Source organism: Somniosus microcephalus, chromosome 1 (assembly GCF_052327205.1).
Source record: "Somniosus microcephalus isolate GS21.2 chromosome 1, FLI_Smic_1.0, whole genome shotgun sequence".
Classification (NCBI taxonomy): Eukaryota; Metazoa; Chordata; class Chondrichthyes; order Squaliformes; family Somniosidae; genus Somniosus; species Somniosus microcephalus.
This window is the reverse complement of record NC_140987.1, coordinates 151,805,517-151,819,656: the sequence shown is the minus strand read 5'-3', so window position 1 is coordinate 151,819,656 and position 14,140 is coordinate 151,805,517. Positions and strand designations below refer to the sequence as shown.

The 14,140-nt window shown below is 43.0% G+C and overlaps 1 protein-coding gene across 3 annotated transcripts in view; it reads left to right on the top strand.

Annotated features, from left to right (window-relative positions):
• sncaip (synuclein, alpha interacting protein) overlaps positions 1-14,140 on the top strand; it is a 210,386-nt gene that overhangs the window by 122,291 nt on the left and 73,955 nt on the right. For all 3 annotated transcript variants that reach the window (XM_085986770.1, XM_085986780.1, XM_085986788.1), the window contains exon 4: positions 7,953-8,827. In XM_085986770.1, coding sequence (XP_085842896.1) covers positions 7,953-8,827 — 875 coding nt within the window. The remainder of the gene's footprint in view (positions 1-7,952; positions 8,828-14,140) is intronic.

Genomic DNA, 14,140 nt, shown 5'->3' with positions numbered 1-14,140 from the left:
TCGGCCTTCAGTCCCATCAATTTTCCTAACACCATTTCCCTACAAATACTGATTTCTTTCAGTTCCACCCTTTCATCAGACCCTATGTTCTGCGGCATCTCTGGGAGGTTATTTGTGTCCTTCTTTGTGAAGACAGAACCAAAGTATGAATTTAGTTGGTCTGCCATTTCTCTGTTTCCCATTATAAATTCCCCTGATTCTGACTGCAAGGGACCTACGCTTGACTTCACCAATCTTTTTCTCTTCACATATCTATAAAAGCTTTTACAGTCAGTTTTTATGTTCCCAGCAAGCTTACTCTCATATTCTATTTTCCCTTTCTTAATTAATCCCTTTGTCCTCCTTTGTTGAATCCTAAACTGCTCCCAATCCTTAGGATTATTGCTTTTTCTGGCCAATTTATATGTCCTCTCCTTGGATCTTATGCTATCCCTAATTTCCCTTGTTAGCCACGGTTGGGTCACCTTTTTTGTTTTATTTTTATGCCAAACTGGGATGAACAAATTCTGTAGTTCATCCATTCGGTCTTTGAATGTTTGCCATTGCCTATCCGCCGTCAACCCTTTGAGTGCCATTCCCCAATCAATCCTACCCAACTCGCTCCTCAGACCATCATAGTTTCCTTTATTTAAATTGAGGACCCTAGTCTCCGAATCAACTACTTCATTCTCCATCTTAATGAAGAATTCGATCATATTATGATCGCTCCGACCCAAGGGGCCTCGTACAACAAGATTGCTAATTAATCCTTTCTCGTTACATGATACCCAGTCTAAGATGGCCTGATCTCTCGTTGGTTCCTCGACATATTGGTCCAGGAAACCATCCCGTAAACACTCCAGGAATTCCTCCTCCACAATATTGTTACTAATTTGGTTGGCCCAAACTTTGGTTTATCTGGAGGTTGTATGTCTGGAAACCTTGATCTATCGGCAGAAATCAGGAGCCGTTTTGTTAGGTTTTTTTTCTTCTCGTGGCTTTGTTTTCAACAGTCGGGCTCTGGAAAGTCTCTCTGAAGCTGTTGCTAAGCTACAGAGACGCGTCCAAGGTATGGGCCGACTGTTTACAAGCTGTTGCTAAGCAACAGTGTTTGTTGTCAGATACGGAGATGAAAACCTCCATATGCTTCAACATTAACTTTGTATGTCCGGCAGTTTTGATAGATCGGCAACAGCTCGGTCCCGTCGGTGCCGGATATAACAAAGTTTCCTGTATATCTGTTTCAGAGGGGGATGGCCAGAGGGGACCCCTGCACTACCTGCCTGCGCCTACTACTCTGCCTGGCGGCCACCCACTCCCTTCCTGCCTGTGCAGCCTTTACCTGCGGTGTGACCAACCCCCTAAACGTGCTGTCCATGACGTCCCGAGCATCGCGAATGCTCCAGTATGTATCCATTCGCAGCTCCAGCGCCGCAATGCGGTCTGCCAGTAGCTGCAGCTGGACACATTTCCCGTACACGTTGTCATCAGACACAGGAAGTGTCCCTGATTTCCCACGTAGTGCAGGAGGAGCATACCATGGCACTGAGCTGTCCTGCCATGAATTCATTTAATTAAATTAACATAAATCAAATCAATACCACCAATTACACTACAATTAAATGATATACTCAAGGGCCCTTGGTTACTAGCACTAGAAACTATAACCACAAAAAAATTAAGACCTTCTAAACTTTATAAACTATGAACCTTAACTGTCAAACTATAGAGTAGTATAAATACTCCCTGGCCGTACTCACCCAATCAGCTGCCCGCGTCACGTTTTGAATCGTGACGTGGCTCTGGAACGCCGCCGCTGCTCTGAGATTGGTAAGTCTCTGTAAAGAAAGCCCGCGAAAGTGAGTTTAAATACTCACTGGGTCTCCGGTCTCACTGCTCCCGACACCAGCCTCTGAACAAAGCCATGGCCCAACAGCCGAGGGAAAGGGCAAGAAGATTTTCTGTTGCAGCACTGGAGGCCTTGGTCTTGGGGATCCAAAGATGCCATGAGGTCCTCAACCCGCAGGGTTCAGGAGGCCTTCGAGGCTTAACGCAAGAAGGATCTGGGAGGTGATTGCTGAACCCGTCACTGCGACAAGTGTTGTCCCCGAACATGGATCCAGTCCTGCAAAATGTTTAATGACCTCACTCGACCAGTCAAGGTGAGTGAATGCATCATCAAATGCCATATCCCACCATCTGCACCACAAGCCTCTCACACTGCTCAATGTACCACACCCCATCACTCACCTACCAACAATCTCTACCTATCACCATTCATACCTCGCAATCATAGCTTCACTTCACCTTCACACACTTATCACTGCTGCAAGACTCACACCCACATCTTGCACCTTGCACACACTGCCAGCTATTCAACCATGGCAGGCACGTTGCACCACACTCATTGTCACACTTCCCTTTCTCTTGCAGGCCAAGGTGGCGCTCAACCGCCAGGAGCACCAGCAAACGGGTAGTGCGCAAACCAGAATTGAGAACCTCACGGACCTGGATGAAGCAGTGCTCGCAATAAGTGGAGGGGCAGTCACAGATGATGACGTTATGCTCATACCTAATCCTTTTTCTCAGATCCCACAATCTCTTCTCACTTACAAGCTGCTGACGGTGTATGCATGAATATCTTGCTTCCCCACCCCCCTCCCCTCACCACAACCAGACCCTTGTGCATTTCTCTTTTCAAATACCCAAGAGCTACCAGCAGCCCAACCTGTCCCTGAAGTTCTGGAGGAGAGTAGAGGAGGAGGAGAAGACACCGCGGCACTGCATCTGACACTCGCAGACAACAGCTCAGAAAATGGGACTGCGTATAGTGGCAGGATTTGCATGTGGGGAGTGATTGGGCATGAGTGGGCTGCAGCCAGCCCAGGGGAAAAAGGGTAGCTCAGGTGCCAGCTCCCCTGAGGGTGAGTTTGCACACAAGTTCTGCTGCACAGGACTCGAATGATGACCTTGATGGGGTGGACTTCAGAAGAAGGGTGATGGGCATGCACACGGAAATGCTTGGTGCAATGGCAACCCTGCCAGAGAACCTCTTCTCAGTGTGAAGTAGCATGGAGGAGTCCGGCTCCAACATTGCACAGGGTTTTGCGTGGAGCTTGCAGCTCATGATTTCCAGTATAGAAATGATGGGCAACTCCATTAGAGAACTTGCGGACCCAGTCATGCTACTGGGTGTGATGAGCGATCTTGCAGCTTCCATTGCAGCACAGGCAGAAGTGACCAAACATCTCAGTGCTGCAGTGGAAGTGCAAACTGCTCTCCTGCACTCTCCGCTTGCTGCCATCGTGGCTGAGTTTACCAGTGTGGAAATGGACTTGCAGACTGTCACAGCTGTCCAGCAAACTGTGCTCCAACAGATGGCTAGGAATGCTGATGCGCCGCCCCGGGCAGTGGCTCCATGGAAGAAAAACCTGCTGTCCTCTTTCAGGATGACAGCATCGTACTGCCACTCTGCCAGTGCCCTTGCTGCTGCCTGTCATCCAGCCAGCCCAGACTGCTGCCGCCCATGCCGAGGTGGTGCAGTCTTCATCTGGGCTGCAGTCTTCATCTGGGCATTCTAGGGCCGGAGCTGCTTGAGGTCATCCTGCAAGGCCATCTGTAGTCTTCCCCCATGGAAAGTCAGCAGCCTTCCACCAGCCATGCTGCAGCCACTGAGGAGTACTTCATAGGAAAACTAGAGTATGAAAAGGCACACGAAAGACAGGCACTAAGGGAATACACAAGGGTGATTAGTTGACTTTGTTCTTTTTGATTTGAATTTGATAAATTTATAAATTCTGTTTGCAATGTGTGTTTTGTGGTGGCTCTCATTTCAGCTTTGTGCCCAGGAGGACGCTGTGATATTCCGTGACAGAGGGATGGTAAGACGGGGAAGTGGTGACCAATGGGAATCTGGGGTTTCATTCACTGGAGCAGGAGCCTGATGAGGTGCTCACAGACAGCCTATCGGAATGGGGATGTGCTGCCTGCCACCTCCCTTCCACCGCTGCCAACGACTGGGACTGCAAGTAAAGCTCCCATGACTGGGAGCAAGTGATGTGAACAGAACCCTTTAAATCAGAAGCATGGCGTTCTTCACTTGCAGCAACACCTCAGCAACTAAATAATTTTAGAAAGCTCCAACCTGTTACACAAACTTAGACAGAGCCGGTAGAACTCAAAAAGCATGTCAGCTGCAAGTTGTTGATGATCCCTTTAAATAGCGCTGCTGGGGATTCCTTCCTGCTGGTCATGATTAGGAGAGCACATTAAATGGAGCAGTAATGTCAAAAATGGCAGATCGTGCGTCAAATCAGCATTGCACACTCATTGACGTCACGATCTGCCTTACCTAAATATCTGGAGCAAGTACAGGCAACGGCAGTGCTACCGACCTCCCCAAAATGGCAGCCGCTGCAGGACCCGCTGAAAGCAGGCAGAAGCGAGGTGACCGCCATTTTTTCAGCAACCATTGACATTAGGCTGACTGGCCTCTAGTTGCCAGATTTATCCATCCCTCCTTTTTTGAACAGGGGTGTAACATTGCAACCCTCCAGTCCTCTGGCACCACTCCCATATTTAAGGAAGTACGATTGTGGCCAGAGCCTCCGCATTTTTCACCTTACTTCCCTCAGCGACCTAGGCTGCATCCCATCTGGACTAGGTGACTTTTCTACTTTTGAGTGCTGCCAACTTTTTAAGTACCCCTTTATTTTTATCCTTTCTAATTTCTCGAGCACCACACCACCCACCCCCCCCCCCCCCACCTCCTTTCCTGTTATGTTGGCAGCATCCTCTTCCCTTATGAAACAGATGGAAAGTACTCATTTAGTGCCTCAGCCATGCCCTCTGTCTCCACAAGAAGATTTTCTTTCTGGTCTCTAATCGGCACCACCCTTTGACTATCCTTTTACTCTTTTTATATGTTTATTAAAGACGCTATCTGCTATCTTTTCTTATACACTCTCTTATCCTGTAGTTTTAAATTAATTGTGCTTTTAAAATATTTTCCATCATTTCCAGTTGGATGGTACTAAAATCACCAGGAAAGTCACTCTCGACTGTAATCAGTTACTATACTCAATAGTAGCTGTGCGCGGTAACTTTCCTGACCAGTTGTTGGCTAGGCTGTGGTGTATCACGTGTCGAGACCTAAAAAGTGGGGAGGAAAAAAATGCAAAATGTTAATTAATGAAGAACTTCAGTTTTCCAGTTACTTTTTCCAGAAAGATGATCATAACTCACTTGTAGAGCTTCTAAGTTGTGGTTCTTTCTCACTGCTGCTGAAATTTCTGGTGGGCCACCTTCTTGTAGATTTTTCAATAATTAACATTATCTATTTGCAACAAAAAAGTAAAATGCCACACTACATGGCATTTTGGAAGGACATTGAGAAATTTAAAAAAAAAGTTTGTGCAATGACACCACCTTCTGTCCAATGTGAAATGTTCTCGTGGTATTTAGAGACCAGTGTTCTTTTCTACAATAATTTTATATGCTGACGGGCAAATATAGTTACAGTTAAAATACAAGAATAACTGAAAGCCTGACTTTTCACTGGTCTTAGTTTCATGTAAAATTCTTTGAATATTGTTAAAGATCAGTACAATTAAATAATAATTAACCTTAAATGGAGTTTGATCTTGTAAGTTTTTTTTGGTGTTGAGCTTTGACGTGCTTGTCTACATAACTATCGAGCTACTTCATCTACGTTGAAGGTTTAAAGATGGTAATCTAACAGCTGCAAAAACTTGACTGGAGAATAAGCAGTAGAAGGAATTTTGAATTTATGGCATTACTCCTGTTCAGAATCTGAATTGCAAGTAATGGCATGCATCTAGAAGCACAGTGTTGCTATTCTAAAGTACTGTATGTGTCAATTTGATACTTTGGTAACTCCTTCAATTAGTATCCCTTTTTACACTCTGATCTCTAGAAATAAGAATGAGTCTTTTCAACACACCGAGTACTGTGCAGAAGCTAAGGTTAAATTTTCTTTAGGTGGAGAGGAAAAAGGCCTTTTGTGTTTACAATTATTTATTCAGTTTAAGAACAGAAGAATATGGGAGCAAGGAGACTTACCCAGTTAAATTTGTCATACTGGTCCCATTTCATGACAGTCCTGTTTTACAACATGACGACCATTTTTCCCCTACCATAAAATCTTACTCAAGTAATAAAAGGTGTCACACTTATTAATGATTGCAAATCATTTTTTCTTTACTGAACTATGAACTATTCTACCACAGAAGGAATGTTTTAAAGATTTTCTTTTAACATTTGGTATATGATAGTGTAAGGAACAATGCTAGCATAATAGAACGTCCAAAACGTTGGCAACTTGTGAAGGTCTAGACCTTCCTTTGCAAGGGATTGTTTTCATAAACCCTGGACAGGATTTGTCTGCATCAAGGTCTTTAATGGTTCCTGTCAGTATAAAACAGCTGGGAAACATCTGGCATCCATTTTTCAATATCACTTGGAAAGAATTTCACATGTAAATAAAACCAACATAAAAGCACAGCCCTGTGAACCCTAGCTCTTGTATACTGTAGATCTAAAAAGCACAATGGATTCCTTGTGTTAAGTTACTAGTCTGTTACTAAGCTTTAACATTGAGGTGTTGGCAAGTTATTTTTCTATTATTAAAGAAATTATAAGCCATTGGAGGGTATAAGAAAGTATATATTTATCGTCCATAACCTGATTAACAAGTTTTCTTCAATAGGCACGTGCCTAGTACCTGTAGTACATTAATTACAGTATTTAGATTTGGCTTTAAATTGAAAACTGCTGATAAAAATGTGAGGCTAAGTTTAAAAAGACAATTCATTTGTTTTTGTATCTACTGTAAAACTGAGATACAATACTGTATTTTTTATGCATCATTAAGTAGATAAATGTGCAAGATCCATTAGGACCTAGAATTATTGTTATTGCTCCCTTGTTCATATGTGAGAAATCTGTTGACGTATTCTCTCCACTACTAATTTGTTCATGCTACATCCATTAAAGTTCACACAATTGTATTTTAGTCACAAACTATTTTTCAAAAGCTAAATATATCAATGTAACTTGTATAATTTTAGCATAAGTCCAGGAAAATATTTTATGGTAAACATACTCCACATAAGTTCAGAACTAGTATGATGTGTTAGTTATTAACCCCACTAAACCATCAACGTTCCCCCTTAGGCGCGCATTGATCGGAAGGCACCACACAGGCTGCTCACAAGCTGTTGCCACTGGAAAAGATACCACGCATGCGCAGCCGCTGTGCGGGCGCGCAGCAAATTTAAAGGGACCGCGCACAAAACAAATTAGAGGGAACATTGTACACCATTACTGTAGCATACAGAATGGGTTGTAAGAGCAAAGGTCTGTTAGTGTTTTAAAAAAATGCCATTAGCCCACAACAGACTGGGTTGGCGCTTTCCTTTTACAGCCCACACAGTGACACCAAAAATCCTTAATAGTAAATCTATGATTTAAAAAATAAATCGGATATTTTCGTTATTTTTTCTCCTTTGTGTGGTTTTATGTTGGTTTCAATTGGAAATCATTTCTGAAAATTGAATTTTTCATACAGTTGAGACCCAAAAGTCTAAAGAATGAGATGGTCATGTCATAAATGTCATAAAGTCAACTTTTGATGCAGTTTGCAGTGTTACTGCTGGTGAAGTTATTTTGTTCGTGATACCACCAGCCTGGATGAGTGAACATGCTTTCTGTGGTTTTCTAAGTGTTTAAATATTTCAGATATCTAATGTATTAAGAATTTCAGTCATTAAATTGAAACTTTGGTCGATATCGACAGAGGCACGGTGGGCTGAATGATCTCTTTTAGTGCTGTTAAAGTCAATTATTGTGTACAGAAAGTGGGGGTGAGATTGATGTTCTTTGTGTGGGAATGGATTTACTCTTAACAGTTTCTGAATTGCTTTGTTTACTAATGATTTTGATCAAATGTTAAGCTTCTAGTTCAAACTGGCCTTCTGGAGGTACAGCATCAGTTAGCAGTGGAATAAAAGCCAAAGGCACCACAGATGTATACAGTAAATTCAGACCTGTAAAAAGAGTTTCACCTCTCAAGCATCAACCAGAAAACCCTGAAAATGACACAGATACTGAACAGCATGAACTCAAGGGTGACTACAAAAAGCAAGATGATGCTGAAAATCCAAATCAGTGTAATACCTTGTGCCACAGCAATGGGCAGTCCTTTAAGATCAAAGACACTGGCACCAGCATTTTACTTGATGAACTTGAGCACTATGATTTGGATATGGATGAAATTTTGGATGTGCCTTATATCAAATTAAGCCACATTCCTTCCCAGAGATGTAGTCCTTTCACAAAGGTTCCCTCAGAGAACCGCTCAGACATGGGCATGAGAGATGATGGCAGTAGGATCTGTTCAGCAGTGAAGGCTGAGAACTCGCCAACCAACTTGACACAGTTTTGTATTCTGTCACCAGTAAATAGCTTGGAGTTGAGGAAAGCAAAAACAGTCGTCACAAACAACCACAGGCATGCAACTGGAAGCTTAGAGACTTCCCAATCACCGGATAACTGTGATGCAGTGCATGAAGCTGAAGCCCAGGATAAAGAATTGACCAGCAGAACTTCAAGTTTGTTTGTTAATTCACATGGACACAAGGTTGGCAGTACAATGCCAAACTTTCATGCAAGGACATTGTCTCTCCAAACCTCAACAGGGAGCAAACTAGAAGAAGGAAATAGTAATAAAAACGGGATTAACATGGGAGGACCTGGAGAGAGGAGTGAGGAAGCAAAAAATATTAAAAGCATTTTAAATATAGTCAGAGAAGGACAGATTTCATTGCTGGTAAGTGTTTGAACTATTGCTATTGCCTATAAATGTTTTAAAAATGGAGAGTAGCGCTAATATTTTAGCATGAACATAGAAACATAGAAGATAGGAGTAGGCCATTCGGCCCCTCGAGCCTGCTCCGCCATTCAATGAGATCACGGCTGATCATCCAAATTTAGTACCCTGTCCCTGCCTTCTCTCCATATCCCTTGATCCCTTTAGCCTTAAGAAATATATCCAACTCCTTCTTGAATATATTTAATGAATTGGCCTCCACTGCCTTCTTTGGTAGAGAATTCCACAGGTTCACCACTCTCTGGGTGAAGAAATTCCTCCTCATCTCTGTCCTAAATGGCTTACCCCCTATCCTTAGGCTGTGACCCCTGGTTCTGGACTCCCCGACCATCGGGAACATCCTTCCAGCATCTAGTCTGTCTAGTCCTGTTAGAATTTTATAAGTTTCGATGAAATCCACTCTCATTCTTCTAAACTCCAGCGAGTACAAGCCCAATCGACCCAATCTCTCCTCGTACGTCATTCCTGCTATCACAGGTATCAGCCTGGTGAATCTTCGCTGCACTCCTTCCATGGCAAGAAAATCCTTCCTCAGATAAGGCGACCAAAACTGCACACAAGACTCCAGATGTGGTCTCACCAAGGCCCTGTACAACTGCAGCAAGACATCCTTGTTCCTGTACGCAAACCCTCTCGCTACGAAGGCCAACATACCATTTGCCTTCTTAACCGCCTGCTGCACCTGCATGCTTACTTTCAGCGACTGGTGCACAAAGACGCCCCGGCCTCGTTGCACTTCCCCTTCTCCCAATCTATTGCCATTCAGGGAATACTCTGCCTTCCTATTTTTGACACCAAAGTGGATAACCTCGCATTTATCTACATTATATTGCATCTGCCATGCTTCTGCCCAATCACCCAACCTGTCCAAATCATACTGGAGTTTCTCTGCATCCTCCTCACAGCACACACGCCCACCCAGCTTTGTCGTCTGCAACCTTGGAGATATTACATCTAGTTCCCTCGTCCAGATCATTAATATATATATATATATATAGTGAATAGCTGGGGTCCAAGGACCGATCCCTGCGGTACCCCACTAGTCACTGCCTGCCACTCAGAAAAGAGCCGTTTATTCCAACTCTTTGCTTTCTGTCTGCCAACCAGTTCTCTATCCAAGTCAATACCTTGGTTTTGTTAACTTTGTTTTGATTTTATTTACATTGATTTATGCCCATTTTACGTTTGGCCGTATTCTAATGAGATTCCCAGGAAATTTCAGTACTATTGCTGTAGAACGAAACTATATTGCTAAAAGCTATATAGTCTTTCATTTTTAAAAAGCTGAAAAACTGCCTAGCAATTAAATGTGGAAATGCTGCAGTATTGTCCAATTCACTAATTCTAGTTGAGAAAGAAGCATTTTTGTTCATCTGTAAAGCTTTTCTATTGTTACAAATGTTAACTGAAATTTGTGATATGTGGTGATGCAGATGTTTTAAATTATAAATGCACATTGGCCTTTTAGGGAAAGCAGTAAATTTCTTCAGAGTACTGTAATATTTTGGAAGGTAACACCAGACCATGTGAAAGCATAAGAGCTTTAAGTGTCATTGTGGTTCATTTAGCCAGTTATTCCCAGATTAATTTAGCAGTTGTGAATCTGATTGAACTCCCGGTGAGAACACTGGGGCCTCTGTAATGTTCTAATTAGTATTCACGAGTTTGTGATGTTGTAACTGAATCGCAGTTTGAAGTTTGTGTGAGTTCCACAGTTACTTGACCTTTACCCAAGGTTTGAGTTAGTTCCGGCTATGTGATCAAGCATCATGCTGATCTGTTTCCAAATAAACTGGTTTTGAATGAAAATACAGTACGAATGTGAAATGGGGTAATAACTTGGATGTAGTGTTTTGCTTTGTTTTAGATTAAAATAATTGTACTATAGATTCTGGGGCAGCCTGTAATTGCATATTGAGTCCTGTCATGCAACATTTTATGTTTCATGGTAAAAAAAATTAGTTTTGTTTTCTGAGAACTTGTAATTACACAATCATTTTTAAAATATGCATTATAAACATTAGTCAACTATTTAGGTTGCTAATTGATTTTTTAAAGTTTCAGTGATTGGAATGCATCTTTCTTGACTTTGGATGAATACTTCTGATTGCTCTAGTGAGAGAGTTCCATAAGTATTCAGTAGTAAAATAGTCGTGAGTCAACTGTACAATATTGAAGGTAAAGAACAAAGTCCTCTCTTACCCCCAGCCCCACGTCTACTAATAAAATATATGCTCAGTGTCATAAATCTCATCATCGAGAAACTACCTATGAAATAACACTGGACGGCCAGCTGGTGGCGCCAGCCAAAGAGTATAAATACTCGGGCGTTGGCCCCAGCTCTCCAGGGACATTCTGTAAGACAAGGAACTAGTGAAGTACAACTAGACCTCCATGTTCTGAAACAAGTTGATTGAAGCCTTGCTTTATGCTCAGACCAAGTGCGTAGTGAGTTTTATTACGTCACTCAGCATGGCCTGGAATTCCCTCCTTGGGCGCAGCCTGAAAGCTAGACTCATTCCGCCAATGTTAAGTTACACGCAAATTTCCTGGGAATATCATTAGAATATGGTCAAATATAAAATGGTCGTAAATCAGTACAAACAATCGTGGTGCAAGAAAAGCACTGAATCCACACCATATATTCTTTAAATATGAAAATTAAAGTTTCAACTCATTTTCTCATCATTCAAGCACATCAGGTACAGCATGTTTAAGAACCTTTAATCAGAGAAACTTTCAATTTTCATTGAATGCATTTTTATGGCACAAGTATAAACCACAAAGAAATAAAAAATGCAGTGCAGGTCTCATCAGTGAGAATACATTTTTTAGAAATGCTTATAAAATGTTAGTAAGACACCAGAAAAAGTACTTTATTTCCTGCTATGCCTGAAAATCTGATGGTAATTTGAAGAGAACCTCGGAGCGCAATTGCAGGAAACTCGCATACAAGGCCATGTAATGAGGGCGCGGGGCTGCTATTATGGGAGGAGATGTGTTCGGATGGCGGAATCAGTAGACGATCAAGGAGATTTGGGCGTATTATACTTGCATGCACAACTCGCTTGGGCCCAAAATCCCATGATCTTTTGGGCCACATCTTTGATTAGTGCCCATGATTGCATGTCTCTCTGAGCGCAGATGTGCAAGAAATTCCAGACCCATGCTACTTACTGGGTTTTCAAAGAGTGCTAGTTTAGTTGGTATAGAAAAATGTATCATCTTGTCTTGTATATATTATGTCCGTGTGTAATTGAGACACGGACTGCAGGAGTTGGTTATAATAGGTCTTTACTGAGTGGAGACAAACTGGAACTAACTATGCAAAGTTACTACACAGGCTTATATACGGGGTGGTCACTACTGGTACTGCAGTATACAGGGGCTGCAGAATATAGTTCCTTCTGCAAAGTACATACACTACAATTCCTCCCCTTTTAGCTAAACAGTACATAACATTCGATTAATAATTAAATAACATATTTACAATTACAGTTGTCATATACATTAGCTGAAGCTAAGCAATTATAAGTTCAGTCTTTGAGGAGGCTTCCTGATTCTGTCTGGATAACGCCTCTTTGGGGTATCAGGTTCTTCTGGCAGAGTTGATTCGGAATCAACGTCGTTGTTGGGTTCGTCTGCTTCCAATAGTCCCGATTCTGAGGTAGATGCAATTGGTACTTCGGTTTCATCACCAGGTGTATCGGATCGTGGTGTGGAATTGACGTTTTCCAGTGACTCTAGAATCTGGTCAGCATGGCGTCTTACAATGCTCTCTCCAACGTCCACGGTATACATTAGAGGTCCTTGCCATGTACAGATCGTTCCTGGCTGCCATTTCTCTGTGCGGTAGTCCCGGGCCAAAACTGGTTGACCTATCTTAAAACTCCTGGTCGGCCTTTCATTCATATTCTGAAACTGCCTGTTCTCCACATCTCTTCTGTGTTTGGTTTAACCAAATCCAAGTGGCATCGTCGTCTTCGATTGAAGAACATCATGGCTGGAGTTTGGTTGGTAACCGCTTGTGTCGCATTCCGGTAGGCAAACAAGAAGTTGTCCACCTTGTGTTGTAGGGGTATGTCTTCATTACACATTGCCTTGATAGCCTTCTTGAATGTTTGAACGAACCTCTCAGCCAATCCATTGGTGGCTGGATGATATGGGGCGGATGTGTAATGCTTAACACCATTGTTCTTTAAGAACCTCCGGAACTCTTCAGACACAAACTGTGGTCCATTGTCGGAGCAAATCTGTTCAGGCAGCCCATTTCTGGCGAATATGGTTCGTAAGACTGTGATAGTTTTTTCTGTGGTGGTTGAGGACATTTTTATTACCTCTGGCCACTTTGAGTGTGCATCCACCGCAATTAAAAACATCGAGTCCATAAATGGACCAGCAAAATAATGTGCACCCTTTGCCATGGAGATGAGGGCCACTCCCATGGATGTAGAGGGGCTTGTGATGGGGCGTTTTGGACCTTCTGGCATCCTGTACAGCTCTTGTCATCTCTTCGATTTCTCTATCGATTCCCGGCCACCACACAAACGCTCTGGCTAAGTTCTTCATTTTTACCCCTCCCAGATGACCCTCATGAAGCTCATTGAGCACTCTATCCTTCAATTTGGGTGGAATTACTACTCTTGATCCACACATCAAGGTTCCTCTGCACACTGACAGCTGTTCTCTTCTCGGCGAGAATGCTGGCAGCAGTGGTTTGCCATGTGCTGGCCATGCCTTCACTGTTAAATCATAGACCCAGGAGAGTGTCGGGTCATTTTGTGTTTCCTTTTCTATGTTTGCATTCGTCACAGGTAGACATTCGACTATGGTCGAGTGGTATATCTCCACTGGATCCACTGCAGGTGCTTCTTCCACCGTCGGCAACGGTAGGCGTGACAATCCATCAGCATTCCCATGCTGTTTAGTTCCTTTGTACCCGATGTCATATTGGTGTGCCCCTAGGAAAAGGGACCACCTTTGTAGCCGTTGTGCTGTCATTATCGGGACGCCCTTCTGAGGGTTGAAAATGGAGACGAGGTGGTTGATCAGTTAGTAGAGTAAATTTCTGACCGTGCAGGTAGTGATTCAACTTCTTCATCCCCCACACCAGGCTGAGGGCCTCTCTGTCAATCTGGGCGTAGTTACGCTTGGCTGAAGTTAACGAGCGTGACGCAAAAGCTATCAGCCTCTCTGAACCATCAAGGAATTTATGTGACCGTACCGCTCCAATGCCGTAGGGAGACGCATCAC